Source organism: Anser anser (genome assembly GCF_964211835.1).
Source record: "Anser anser genome assembly, chromosome: 5".
Lineage (NCBI taxonomy): Eukaryota > Metazoa > Chordata > Aves > Anseriformes > Anatidae > Anser > Anser anser.
Window position 1 is genome coordinate 64,258,818 of NC_139725.1, and position 14,727 is coordinate 64,273,544.

General features: G+C 53.3%; 1 protein-coding gene and 1 long non-coding RNA gene across 6 annotated transcripts in view; both read right to left on the reverse strand.

Moving 5' to 3' along the window:
- ATL1 (atlastin GTPase 1) overlaps window positions 1-9,966 on the reverse strand; it is a 30,356-nt gene extending 20,390 nt beyond the window's left edge. For 3 of the 4 annotated variants that reach the window (XM_083839183.1, XM_083839182.1, XM_083839184.1), the window contains exon 1: window positions 9,092-9,283. In XM_083839183.1, the coding sequence (XP_083695309.1) occupies window positions 9,092-9,125 (34 nt within the window). In that variant the 5' untranslated portion in view covers window positions 9,126-9,283. Of the gene's footprint in view, window positions 1-9,091; window positions 9,284-9,889 lie in introns of those variants that run through there. The other variant, XM_083839185.1, reaches the window with a different exon arrangement.
- LOC310900755 lies at window positions 2,164-8,939 on the reverse strand. 2 transcript variants are annotated; one of them, XR_014585365.1, is made up of 3 exons: window positions 7,438-7,791; window positions 2,767-7,357; window positions 2,164-2,295 (listed from the first exon to the last, which is right to left on the reverse strand). It is a non-coding gene; the product is annotated as an uncharacterized lncRNA (long non-coding RNA). The 2 variants fall into 2 exon arrangements; XR_014585366.1 differs by lacking the exon at window positions 2,164-2,295 and adding an exon at window positions 8,161-8,939 and having other exon boundaries at window positions 6,710-7,357; window positions 7,438-7,850.
- Window positions 9,967-14,727: the final 4,761 nt, after the last annotated feature.

Below are 14,727 nucleotides of genomic sequence, written 5' to 3' on the forward strand. Positions count from 1 at the left end.
GACCTCAGGGGCCCAGTTTTCAGCCAGTCCCAGCTGTTTCAAAGCACAGGGACGATGCGTGCACATGCTAAAAGACGAACTATAAATACCACAAGGAATGGGGTTTGCCCATTCCGGGCCTCTTTATAAAGAAGCCTCCAGCAGCAACTTCTTCTTTTAAATAACAACGGCGCTTTTGTACGCGGTTCTGATTTCCTATGATCCTGAAATATCAGGATCATTAAGCCTTGTTGCTAGGGGATATCTGGTGCTTCTCAGACATATACTGCAAGCTTTCTTTGCTCACAGTTGAAAGACAAAGATCTTTTCTTCCCGATGCCTGGACTTTCCTTAGCAAAACAAAAGTCCCGAATGCTCTGAAAAGCTAGATTCTCCACCAGACTCCAGCAGCACCAAACTCCCTTCGAACACCAGCCCCTGGCCCACGCCGCTGCTGAGAGGTCTCCAGGAAAAAGACCTTCCAATTTCCAATGCCCAGAACCAGGCAGACATCACCGAGCCACCTGAAAAATGAAGGCCCCGAGCGCGCTCAGTCCTCTTGCTGCACACACCAAACACCACCTCCAGCATTAAGATCTCCCCAGCACGTAAGCATGGACAGGTGCCAAACGGCCACAGGCTTGCGTGCTCATTTTAAGGACTGCCATGCTGCAAGTGCCATATAAAGCCTACGATCGGAAATACCTCTCTCCCGTGGTGTTTCCCAACACCCCGCTATGCTAACCGAGTCCAATTTCTTTTTTCTTTTTACAGCTGCATAAAAAGGACAGCGGAGAGATCCTTGTAGGATGTGACTCATGGCGGAGGCAGGAAAAAAATCCGTAAATGGAATTAAATCTAAACATTTCTGACTGTAGCCATCAGCAGAGGCAAAGCCATCGGCGTGCAGGTGGCAGAGCTGTACCACCTCCCCAGACCCACCTCGGGGCCACACAGCCGGGCGCCCAGATGGGCACAAAAGCTGCTGCCCCAGGGCCTTACGCAGAGGCAAGGCAGCGAGGACATCCCCAGCTCGGCCCTGGCCTTGCTGCACATCCGAGCATGCTGATGAGAGCCCGGGGAGAGCCTCGCTCATCCCTCCCGTCCTGCTAGCAGAAGGGATGCTTGGTGCCGAAATTCCCCCTGCTGCTGCTGGATGAGGCCTCCTGGGTCGTCCTCTCCCTCTGATCCAACTGCCAGAAAGAGCGGAGACCAGCGCTCTGTTCCAGGGGTTAGTGGAAATCTCCACAGAAGAGTTTTTACTGATTCCCACCAGTCTCACAGGAGAATTAGACCACTGGGTGATATCAGGAGCAGACTAGCCGAGCATTTCCACAGTGCTGCAGCAGCTCCTCGCATGCAGAATGGGGTGGAAAAGGGATCTAGCGAGTGGTCGTCCCCACTGCCATCGCCAACAGTAACCAGCTCAAAGAGGTTGTGCTGCCCCTTCAAAACACCAGAAACCATGAGGAGCACCTTGTTATTCTTCACCAGGTGTTGACAGCTTTGGGGAGAGTGTCTCCGGACAGAGGCAGCCGTCCAAAGCGGCCGTGGTCTGCTAGAGGACATCTCTGCCTCTGTCACCTGAGCTGGCTGTTTGCACAACATGGGGGCAAAACACAGAGTATTATGAACAGGATATGCTGATTTTCCAGTTCATTAGAGACATCGGGAGAAAAGGCACTATATTAAACAGGTCTCTGAGCTGATTTCAGCCCTATTATCTCTGTTTCTGTCATGTAGGCCGTCTGCAAACAAAACTCTATCTTTCATATTTATTTCCATGTGATGAAACTTCCGTGTCCTGGTTATTAGATTATCTGCTGTACTGGAAAGCCAGAGATTTTTTTACAAGCTGGCGGCACATTACTGGAAATCAATTATTTTAATTGTTCTTTCCAGCATAAATTAGTTATCTGCTTTGAAGGAAGTTGTACCTGGCAATGGCAAAACATCATCTGGCCAAAAGGGAAAGGAAGGAGGCCTAAGCTTTCCTAAACACGCTCTTTTTTTTTAACTCGTTTTCCAACTCGACTCCTCCTTTCTGTCGGCTCTCTCTCGGCGCCTTGCAATTACGTCAATTCTCAAGCTGCTCATTCAGAAATTGCCAGGATACAGTTCCTTTTTCCCATTTCATAACAGCTCGTTTCCATGACTCTGAAGCGGGGTGGAATCCACGTCTCTTTTCCATATGGTGATTTGCAGTGGAAAGGTGGAGGAGACTGGAATTTGCATTCGTGCTTATTGTGTTGTCAGACAGCAGCAAGAAAATGGCCCTGCTCCTGCAGGCAGTTCCTTAACACAGGAATGCTCACTCTGTGAGGATCCACGGGAAAAAATAAAGCACTTTGCAATTGCTGTAGGAATTCTTTTTGGTTAAAATTAAATAAAGCTCAATAAACTAAAACAGCATACTTCACATTTTGCCCATGTAAGGTCAGACATTTAATGTATTTAATGTATGATTTAATGTATTTAAGCTCCCATAGAAGAACAGATTAGATAAATTACATGTCACTGATCACGCAGCATACTTTGGTGAGTACTTAAGCCCGTTCTTCCTTAGCTATGGACGAACAGGTCACAGAAATGCTGACCGCTTTCCAGAGACCCGTTAATAAAGTCATCTTTTTTCCTAAATCAGTTTGCACAATAAATACATTTCATTCCAGAGACTAACCCACAACCCAGGGCATCATCTGTGCAAACACGGGCTGCCTAACCGACCTCGAGAAAGCCGACTTGCCAGCCCTGCTCTTGTGCTCTTGGGGCGCCCGGGAACCTTACCTACGTATGCACAGCCTGTGAGATGCCAGGGCTGCAGCCTGGGTCCTGATTCCCCTGCTGAAATACACAGACACAATGCGGAGCTGCTATTCTGAGGGTCTTTGAACCCAGTTTCTTCACTGCATGAAAAAAACAGAAACGACCAAGGAGACAAAATAGAGGCTGAATGTTTCAACTTGTTGTTCTTCCTCTGGAATGAAACATCCCTGTACTGGCTGGGTTAGGTTGCTTATCAGCAGCCCTCTCGGGATTAATTCGATCAGCAGCGATAGCTGTGTGGATCCCTTCTGAAGCCGTTTCCACCCCAGCTGTTTGCCTTACAAACGTATCACAGTGCCACTAACATTACCACGAGCCGAGCGCTGAGCAGACCGTGGCCAGGCTGGATCCCTTTGCACAGAGGGCTTCAGCTGCCAGGAGGCTTATCTGCCCTGTGCAAACAGCTCCGGCAGAGAAAGACATCTCTCTCCGAGCTACGGTATCCCTTGCACTTATCCCATTCTGCGCTGCCATGCCACAGGTCCTACTCTCTCCGCTGATGCTGAAATAAGTCCACTGCCTGCCAACCAGCCAAAGATCACGAGCAAAGGTCGGAGGAAGCTGGAAAAGGCAGCGCCGCTTTGAGCACATGCCAGAGACCCTCTCCTTCCCTCCGAGAGAGGCTTGTGCAGAACTCTCTATTTTATCACGCCAATAAGGAAAAATGAGAAATAAACTGACACAAAGCACATACTGGACAGCCAAGGCAGAGGAGATGTTGCAGAGCAATAACCTGTATCGATCCTGCGCAACGGCAGGGTAGGGGAAGAAAAACGCTCCGCACTGAGCGCAGAAGGGCACAGCTTCATCCCGAGGTGCTGAGACTGCCCGGGCAGCTATGAGCGAGCAAATTCCCTGGGCACGGGGCTGCCATAAGGTGTCTAGACAGCGCTGCCCCTGGGAGATGGTGGCTTCGAGAGGACAAAGCGGGGCCGCCCGGCTGGGCAGAGCCCTCCCTTCCATCCGTCAGCTCTGCCGGCTTGCCGCTCCCAGTTCCCAGCAGGTGCCGAGCCAGCAGGTCGGAAAGCCTCCAGGGCTGGGTTTAAAAATACACAGATGTTCACCTCCCCTTCCTATGCTACTCATACATGTCCAGGGCACGGCTGCCCCCATGGCCCCTAAGACCCTGTAAGAGCCCCAGGCAGCCAGAGGACAGCAGCACAGCACGCCTGGGGCCCCAGCCTCGCCCCCAGGGCTGGTGCTTTCCCCATGTCCACGCAGGAATTGTGTCCCTGACGGGGCGTACAGAGGCGGTCACTGCTCTGTCTTGAACCCAGGCGCAAGGCAGGCTCTGGCTTCCTGTGGAAAGGCCGGGTAAGTGACACAGCCCTCAGAGATGGGCAGATGGCAGCGCTCTCAGCGAGCATCACCAACCAGGCGATGCAAAAAACCGGCCCCGTCCCTGGTCAACAGCACGTGGCAGGTAAAAAGCCCCACTCGGTAGCAGCCTGTGCTCACTTCGCGATCCCAGCCTATCCCTTCGGAAGCCGGGCGCACGGTGGCGTTACCTCCGCTCGGGGCCATCAGCACCCTGCCGTGCCCCCAGCGAGCTTCTCCGTGCCCAGGGTGCTCGCAGGAGGGAGCTGCTGGGCAAGATGCCGAGTGCACCTTCTTGCCACCGGCCCTGAGTCATCCAGCTGGCAGCGCAGCAGCCTCGACTGCAGCACGAGCAGCTCGGCTCCTTTTTGCTCTGGCAGGCGGAACGAGGAGATGAGTGAGCGCGCCGATAACGCCAGTGGTTTAGGAACTCCCCGCGTGGAAGGCTGCTGGGAGAAGCAAGGGCTCGGCTGATTACTGGCCACTAAACCGTCTGTTACAAACGGGGGCAGCTCAAATGCCAAAATACGAAGTGAAACCAACACCTATTACCTCTCTCATTAAATTTCAGTGCCTTAGCCAGCCCTGAGACAACAGCAATGCCTATCGCGGCGGAATTCCCAGGGCTGAGTCTGTAATTAGAATGCTTCAGAGACGGGCACACCAACTACCTCGGGAAGAAAGCAGATCAAACAGATTCCCTTCTAGAGGTCGTTCAGGAAGTTTGAGGTCACGCCAGACAGCCCTGTGGTTATGCCCACGCCAGTCTACGTGCCAGGACTGGCTGACTCAAAGCCCAGGTGGGCAACTCTCAGAGGGAACCTTATCCCATCTCTGTTTGTCAAAACACTATCGTAAGGGAACACTACAGAAATGCCATCATTTATTCCTGAGACAGAAATTCCGGGACCGTTCGCTCACCCACATTTAAGTCTAGCCAGACACACATGTGACACGATGACTGAAACACACCTTGCACGAATACGTCTCCCAAAGTCTTGCTTTGCACCCATTACGCATTTCCTGCGTGGTCCTTAATCCACTTGGTTTGTCAGCAACCAGCCTCCCTCCACCACCAGTATTTCATTGACTCATTTCTGATCAGTTTTAACCCTTTTGTCGTTACCATTGCCTGAAAACAAAGTTTGGTCAATGTGCCACAAGATCCCAGGATATAGCATGAAAGGTCACTATGTTAATGTATACAGAGGGCTTTAAACATATTTTACAGGCTTGGCAGAGGTCAGTGAGCCTCCACCCCATTTGGGAAATGTGCGTTCAGTTCCTTCATTGCTCTAACACTTAACTGCCCTTCACCCAGTCGTAAATGTGAGCGTTTCTCCAGGACCCAAGGAGCTGGGGTGGCTCCAGAGCGAGGTGGCTTTGGAGGTGACCCACTGGACACCCCGCGCCTCGCAGGCAGGACAGAGCAGAGAAGTTAATACAAGGCCTGGTGCCTAGGAACGTCACCTAGGCCCTAAGCAATGCTTGTGTGTGCTCCTCACCTGTGTGTTTAGCAGTGAAAATACAGCAAGACACAGCCCCGCGGGCTGCCTCCCCTTCCACTGAGCAGGCAGGCAGCTGCCGCCAGCGCTTCTCACGGCACGGGCATGGCATGGAGCACGCCGAGGGCACCGCTCACCGCTGCAAAACAGACCCAGGGCATCCTGCTTCCTCCCCAGGAGGGGAAAGGCAGGCTGCTCTTGCTCCTGCTAATCTTTGAATGAAACAGATCCCGCTGTTTTGATTTATTACACAATGCTGCTGCCTCAAAGGCAAGGGCATGAGGACCAACCACCACGTGTTGGGCCTCGTTTCTTCTTTCAAGTCCCAGAACTTCATTTTTCCTTCTCATTTACAAGCTAGCAATGCTGTTGTGAATCTTCTCATATCTATTTTTTTGTGCAAAGGCACACCTGTCCAAAAAACCTCAGCTTTCGCTTTTCAGGAGGTTCCCAGCATTGAGAGCGACAAAGAAATGCCTGTAAGGGGAATCAGATGTTCCACCAGAAAAGGTCAGAAACAAAATGACAACCAGAAGGGCTGTTAGCACTGTTACTTAACACCAACCAACACAAAAATCGTCCTTTTCTTTCCAGCTGAACCCCTTGCTGTCCATGCAGAAAGCGCGGCATCGCTGATCTGTTTGGCCTGTTTTGGAAGAGCACCTTCTCCCAAAATAGTTGCTCAGCACTTCCCGACCATCAGGCTCCTTTAAGAGCTCTCACTAGCCTCTAGTTCAGCTTGAAAACCCTGACCAACAAGTATTACCTCTGTACTCCCTTTTATGGTTTTGAAACTGAATTCTTGATGAGTGGGTCACTCTGATTACAGCATGGGCCGTGATGGGAAATGAGAAATTTCAAGCAGTTTGTTCTCATCTGAGCTGTGTAAACGAGTGACGGGGAGCAGAGATCTCTAACGGCTTTGCCACAACAAGGGGAGCAGGCTGCTGAGCACCTGCAACTGAAAAGCACAAAGAATTTCAGAAGAAAAAAAAACAAAAACGTGTCAGTGGAAGCTACTACGAGCCTTCACCAAGCTGGCTGGACTTGACTGCACCCACGAGGATTCAGACTAGCAGTCCTTATTCAGGTAAAAGCAGGATCCCTTCCTCTGATGCACAATTCTACGTGGTGTTTTTTTTTCATATCCAGCTCCCTCAGCCGCTCATCCCACAACTAGCAGCAGTTGTGAGGTCTCAGCACCGCTTAGCACGCTCAGTACCGGAGCCCTAAGTGATGCACAGCCCTATGCTGACCTTCTGCCCAGGGCTAAATCCTGCGCTTGGTGCATTACGTGCCCCTGCGCGAGCTCGCGGGGAAGTATGCGTGTGGCAGCAACCCAGCTTTGAGAGCTGTCTGGAGGCAGTTTCTTCTGGGTGCTATGCGACCGCTCACCCTAATTCGCTCTGTGATCTTTAAAAAAGCAAATTATTTTTATGAAACAAAGGCGAAGGATTGCACTAAGCAGTCGTCTCCTTTCAGGCCTGGCTAACCGGAAAGAAACTAGGACAAAGTTTGATCCGTTTCAAAATAGCATAGTATTTTTAATGACCCATAAGCACATTTTTAGAGCACACCGAGGACTTGCTGCCATAGCTGGAGAGCCCGGATGGTGAGAGGCTCAGACTCCTCCTTCAGCAGGCAGGCTAAGAAATGGAGCCCTGAAGTTTCCCCGCGGGCTGATGTCAGCACCCAGTCGGCATAAACACATCCTTCAGGGCAACGAGGTGCTGTGTATAAATGCACGCTTCGTTAAAGGGGGCTTTTGCTGTATTACTAAATGCAGGCATTTTGCTCTCTAATTTATTACCTGTAATAACATCAACCGGCCTGGCAAAGCGCTGGGAATCATTCTAGGAATACCTAAACCTCTGTGGGTACGATTTGGCTCCGTGGGTGGAAGGCAAACCCCGCGGAGATCCGCTTAGATTCGCAGGTGGTGCCAGGTTCTTGCGAAGCTTACCGAGAAGCTAAGCGAGAGTTTAGCGAATCAGCGGCAGATCGCATTTCACTCCAGCATGGCTTAGCAGTAGGCTCACACCGAGGTATGTGCCTAATTCTGCTAGGTCGAGGCTGTACCTCCCGAGATGATGTTTTTCTCCCTTGAAATCTGGTCTGACATCGTTTGCATTTTCTTCTCACGCTATCAAGATGAGAAGGGGAAGCTCAAGCGCGCGTACGTGCGTGCAATCCTCGACCCGCACAAAAACGGGACTGACAGTTCTGCGAGACAAAGCTGAGAACGTCAAAATATTCACGAGAAGTTTCCTCTGCAGTTTATCCAAGGCCTAAGAGCCTTCTCGTAGTGTCACAGCCACAAACGGCCTTTATCAAATGAACGTTGCTTATTTTCTCCCGCTCTCCTGCAAAGAGAACATCGCATGCTCCGACTGCTTAAATCGCAGGCTCCGTTATCTGAACGCTTCTGCAAACACGTCCCTGAACTGCTAATCATTACCGTGGGAAACACTACAGTCATCTATATACAAATTAGAATGTAATTTGTGTATCTAAACACCACGGCTCAGCTCACCTGCTCCGCCTGAAGAGACAGGGCACGCCGAGCGCCGATGGCTCGGTTCGCACGGCACACAACTCGGGGGATGACAAATCACACCTCAGCAGCCTTAAATGACGGCAAATCGCCGTATTAAAGCTGGTTTTTCCACAAAGCCGACAATGCATCAGCAGAAGCCGGTACAGCGGTGCACCACCGAAGGGCGAACAAAGAAGGCTGGGCTGTGGCCCTGGCCGTGGGCAGAAGGTTCGGAGCCCCCTTGGTGCCCTGCACAGCCCACCTGTGGGACCAGCTTTGGCTGCCCACGGCTGGCGGGCGCTATTTTTTTCCCCAGACCTGCCCGTAGGATGGCGGGTTGGAGGAGAAGGGAGGCCCTGAGGGAAGCGAGGCTTCCTCCTCCCTGTGGCGGTGCCCGCTCTGCGGGCGGGAAGGGGCGCTCTGAAAATGGCCCCCTCTGGAGGGCCCGATCCTCCGGCAGCGCCTCAAGCAGGAGGAAAACCCCTGTATGTGCAGAGCCAGAGGGGCTGGGCGTGCGGGACCCCTGCCCGCAGGGTGGGGGCTGCTGCCTTGTCCCCATCGTGCCAGCGAGGCCGGGGCTGAAGGGGGCCAGCGGGGGCGGCCAGGAGGAGCAGCAGCAGCAGTACCAGCAGTAACAGCAGCAGCAGCAGCAGTACCAGCAGCACTAACAGCAGCAACAGCCCCCCCCCGCGCAGGCCGAGGGCGGTGGCGGCCGGGGAAAGGCCTCGGCGGCCTCCCTGCCTCCCTCCCTGCCTCCCTCCCTGCCTCCTTCCCCGTCCCCGTCCCCCCGGACCCCCCCGGACCGGCCTCCCCCCGCCCTCCCTCCCGCAGCCCCCGGGTCCGCCCCGTCCCATGCCGGCCCCGGGCATTGTTCGGCCGCCCCCTCCCCTCCCCTCCCCTCCCGTGCCGTGCCGGCCCCGCCGCCTACCCCAGCCGCTCCTCTCCCTGCGGTTCCGGGCCATGGCGGGGGCTGCCCGGGGCTGCCCGGGAGGAGGAGGAGGAGGAGGAGGAGGAGGAGGCGGCGGCGGCTGCGGGAGGCTCCGTGCGCGCTCCGAGCCGCGCTGCGTCTGGCGAGGCTGCCGCGGGGGCGGGGGGCGGGCGGGGGCACCGGCAGCATCCCCGCCCGCCGCTACGGCACGGCTCGGCACGGCACGGCACGGCACGGCAAGGAACGGGGTCCCACAGGGCACCCGCAGCCGGGAGCCAGCTCGTCCCCGGGCGCCGCGCACCCCCCACCGGGCGCCCGCGGCTTGCGGGGGCTCCGTGCCCGCGGTACCGGGATCGTCCCCCGGCACCCAGCCCCCCCCCGGTGGGGCGGCGGGGTGAGGGGTGAGGGCAGGGTGTGACCCCCAGCAGGGCACCCCCCGGCGGGGCTGGGGGTCACGCCTGCACGCCCCTCGCCGCGGGATTAAGCCCTGCTGGGGGTACCCCGCAGGCCTGGGGGTGCACATGCGACACGAACACCCCGCGCCCGTGCACGCCTGGGCTCACGCATGCACGCTTCCCGTGCACGCACCGGGCAGGCGTCCTGCCCTCCTCATCCCTTGTGCACACTGGGGTGAAGAAATCACTGGACTGATCCTGCCCTGGGGTGGGGGTGGCACCCTGGGTCCTGCTCCCCACCCAGCATCCCCCGGAGGTACACCGTACACCTACGGACGCAGCACAAGAGGTGCCCGGCTTGGGCTCACCAGGATTTAGCTGCAGCACAACTGATAACACGCACCAGTTTCCCCATATCAGCAAGCAGCCGTATTTGGGATCGTAATGCCAGGGTTTCCCTTGTGTCTGGGGTTGATTCACTGCTCTGTCACGCGAGACCGTGACTCAGCCCGAGTGCAAGGGAACGCCCAGGCGTGAAACTTGGGCAGGGGAGCAGCAGCACCAGCCCCGGCCGTGCCCCAACCGGCCCTCGCCCACAGCTTACGGCCTGTGCTGATGTTTGCCCGCACTTCTGCTTGCCAACAAGCTGCTGATTGATCCGCACGTCACAGCTCTGCGCTGCCCTTTGGAAGGAGCGCGGCGCAGCACTCGAGGCACGACCGCCTGAACTGGAAATGCGGTGGTCTAAGGAAGGTCGTCCAGGCAGAAGTCTGGAAGGGTGAGGAGGGAACTGAGCCCCAGACTGTCTGCAAGGGGAGATGCTGGGAGAGCACCGCTCGATGCTGCACGCTGGCCTGCGGTGGTCGGGGAAAGCCCAGATGGCTGCTCAGCCCCGTTGGGTGCACAGGAACCGTTGGGATCTGTTCTTTGTGAAAGCAGGGAAAACAGACAAAAACGATGTCATGTTCCAGGCGGCTCGTTGGTGCCAAAGTCACGTTTCGTCGCGCTCCCATTGATATGCTGATACTTAATTCGTAAGTGCCCTCTCGAGCACCCAGCGACTGCCCCCCTGTTGGCTTCCTCTCCGTGTTTATAGCGTTGGAGGGAAACATGTAATTTCGTCTCGCTGAAGTGCTGGCTCACGTGGCCGGCAGCTGAATCCTCCTGCCCGCAGCCTGCGGGCTGCCCAGCCACTCGCTGCCTTTGCAGGAGCTCCCTGACAACTTTTATAAATAACCCCTGTAAAATAGATATTATTATAAACATAGCAAAAATATAATACATAAATATAATAAAGAATTAAAATGGGGGTTATTGTTAATATGCATTTATATGTATTTATAAATATACAGAGAATAAAATCCCGTGTGCATTTTCATTCTCTCTTTGAAGCAGACAAGAAGCGGGCAGCATTGCAAGGGGGATTTCTTACACTGGAGACAGCCAGAGTTCAAATAGGTTGAAACGGGAGATTAAAAGAAAAGCAGCTGGGAAATGGAGAGGAAGAAAAAAAAAAAAAAAAGGAGGATGGAAAAGGAGATCTGTTAATTTGAAAGTCTGATTAAACCAAGATGGGCTCAGGCCCTGTTTTCCTCATTCCCTCTGAGAACTGCAGCTCAGGTCAAGCTTGTATTGCCCCATTTACGGGCCTTTTTTCCCTTTCTCTTTCCATTAAGGCATGTGGCATCAGAGGGAAGGAGGGACAGAGGTTTGGTCCTGTGCTGTGCCGGGTGAGCGTCGGTGTTCCTGCCGTATTTCCCCACCCGGGGCAGGCTGTTCTGCTCATGGCTTCGTTCCCAGGCGGTGACTCCACTTGGGTGCTCATTGCCACCCACCCTCCACCCCGTTGCTCCGTCGATTCATCCTGCCTTCCTTTTTCCATTTGGAGCAGCCCTCCCTCGGAAGCATCTCGACGTGCGCGCTGCCCGAGCTGCCAGATCACAAAGAGCTGACTTCGGGGCACGCACGCTGAACGGGCACGCAGTGGAAGCACTCTGGAGGAAAAGCAATGCCAAATGGGGGAAAGACAAAAGGAGAGAACTGCGCAGAGAGATACCGCGGCCGTGGGGTCCCCAGGCTGGTGTGCTGGGGGGCGCAGAGCTGAAAAGGCCACAGAAAACCTGGATTTAAACCCATAATGTGCAACGCTCCCAGAGCTCGCGGGGGCAGTTTCATAATTCACCTTGATTTGACTGGCCCACTTACCCCGGCAGCATTCACTATTGCTTTTCCCATCCCCAGTCCTTCGCAAGCAGGAGCCAGCCGTGCTGTGCAATACTTATGTAAGGGGTCGGGTGCGGATGCTGCAAAATCCCTGCTCTGCCCCAGGTGCCACCGCACTGCATTAGGCCGGGCCCTTCTGGAGCGCCAGGTCCATCCTCGCGCTGGTTATGAAAGGTTCTTGAACACGTTCGCTTCTTCCCGCAGTTATTCTTATCGCTTCCGCCTTCTCGGTCTTCATTCTTACACTGCTTCTGCTTAACTGCATGAGAAAGTACAAGGGATGCAGATCTCAACTGTGCTTAAAGAGGGTTGCAGGAGGACTTCTCCTAAGCACTTACACTCCTCTGTGGCAGTGATTTGTCACCACTGTTCTTGTTTCTGCATCCTTATTCTCAGGTTAAGAGGCCAAGATTCCTAGGAAATACCAAAAAGCGATAAAATGAAATGAGCTTTCTCCCTCCTCTTCTTCTGAAGCCTTTCTCATATTTCTGTGTTTTGTTATTGTCGGTGGTGGTGGTGTTTTTATTTTTTTCCTTACTGAAGAATTTTTAAGCGAAGCAGATCTTTGTTGCTTAGGAAATCCTCCTGTTCCTGCTGCTCCTATTTCTCACCCCAAATCACGTTGTGACCGCCTACATTTAAACAGGGATTGCAACCAGAGGAATTATCTTTGCTCCTTCAGTAAACATTGCTGCACACCATGGCTGTAACAAAGCCATCATATTTCACTCGGAGAGAAGACAGAAATTCAGCGGTTAATTAATTGACTTGTTTCATCAGTCTGTGGGGAGGACCTTTCTTCTGGAAGATGCTCTGTGAACTGAAGGAACTATTAAAGAATACGAGAAGTGATTTAGATAGAAGAGACATCAGGCAAAAGCTTCAACCAAGGCAACCTCAGAGGGCATTCGGGGACAGGATGGGCTTAACGCTGTGGGCTGCCTCCCTGCTGTCTGGGTCTGGTCAGGCTGAGCACAGGGACACCAAACGATTGCACAAGTCCTACAATAAACAGATGCAACTTTTCTAATCTGATTTAGACTATCAGGCCAGTTTCCAGTAGGTTCCTCACCCCTAGTGGCACCCTCAGGACTCTTCCAAGGGTTTGTTGAATTTTAATAAAACATCCCACTCACGGCTCTGGCTTCAGATAATTCTGGTGTTGCAGGACTAACCATAACCTTCCCAGATTTCTCTTCCTTCCTCATATTTCTCCAAGGGCCAGTGAGAGCTCTTCTAAGCCCAGCTGCCCATTTATTTCCAATATTGTTTTCAACTCTTTCTTTCTCTCCTGTGCTGACAGACAGATGGACACTGTATTCAAAACATCCTTCCCCACCAGCCTCTTTTCTGCAACGTGGCTGTAGTAAGTCCAAGCAAAATCTGCGTGTGCCAAGTTGGTTTCTAGGATTTCCCCCTGAAGATGCACCTCTTCCCAGGGAGAGGGTTCCAGCTCCTCTTGCGTCTTGGCAGAAATAACCGAGTCCACCTGCCTGCATGATTCAGCAAGATATTCACAATATGTTCCAGCCAGGTTCATGCACCTGGAAACAAGGGGAGCGGATGGGTTTCCAGGCAGTGCTCTGAAGTCCCCTATTTAATGCTGCTTTTAACTGAGCGGTCACATTTTCCTGCATCCCCGTGCTGAGCAGTGGCTGCCAGCGAAGCTGCCTGCTTCACCTCTGCCCTCGCTTCCTTCCTGTTGAGCACAAACAGCACACTCAGCTGCAAAGCGACCTGAGCTACAGCTACGTAAACAAGGTGACGCAGAGTAATGTATAGCCAGCGGTGCTCCCGTTCCTTCCGTGAAAAACAAATCCTTGCCCAGGGACCTGAGTTAAAGCCAGCAGAGGGGCTGAGCTCTGCCTTGGTTAATTTTCCTGCTCCTGCCAGGGATAGAAGCCTCTTGACAGCCTGGGAAGGCTTTGTCATTCAGAGGCCCTTGGTGACTTGTCTCTCCTGGATGGTGTTTCCATCTCAGAAACACTCCTCCCTCTTTCTGCTCTTGCAACTGAAATAGCCGGCTGTCTTCAGAGCCCCCTTACCCACTCTTTATTTTTTTTCCTGGAGTCTTTTGCACCAGTTGTGTGCTCACAGCAACTGTTATCCCAGCTGCTTCCAGTTCCAAAGGGCCGTTCGAGCAATGAGAGCTCATTTGGCCCCTTGGAAACCTGCCCGGCCCCTCTTGTCTGTGGGTCCTGCTAGCAGAGCTCAGCAGGTGAAGCGGCGTTAGCAGCACCGTGAGCTGCTGAAGTGATGCTGAGAAGCTTTAGCAGGCTCAGCATCCTTCCTGCCACGCTGAGAAGCTTTACTAGGCTCAGCATCCTACCTGCCACAGGCAGAACTGGACTCGGTGGCAGGGAGCTGCCTTGGAAAGAGCTCCTCCGTCCTCCTCGACCCTTCCCTCCAGGCAGGCCCCGGGCTTGCGGCAGCAGTCTGTAGCAACAGCACGTGTTTCACCAGGGAGGAAAAGCAGTCTGAAAAACCAAAACCACAAACCCCACAGTGAAAACGCTGCAGCATTTCTTGAGAGCCTACTTTGTCGCCTCAACAATTAAGCTTGATGTAAAAGAGTGTATTGCTCAAATCAATGAGCAGAAAAAGCTGCAGACCTTGTCGCTGATTCCTGAGTCTTTGGCTTCCTTATTGCTGTTCATCTGATCTATTTTAGTACCCAAATGCACCGGAACCATGAAGTAATCCCACGGAATAGTTTTGAACACCTTTGGTGTGAGATCAGTAGGCTATGTGAAATTAAAGACACTTCAGCAATCTGATGAAAAGTAGGGCTGAAATTTTTTTCTTCTTGCTCATGTTTCATAGCTCAGTTTCTGATGTGAAAATGAACATGCGTTCACATGCGCAGCACACTGTGCTGCTTTTACAAGCGCCTCTATTGCACTGCTCAGTTAGAAATTGGTACACTTTTGCACCGACCGCTACCAGATAAATCTAGATGTCTCATTTAAATAACTTTTGCTGTTCTTCCTGTTAAGACTACAATGCAAACAGATCACA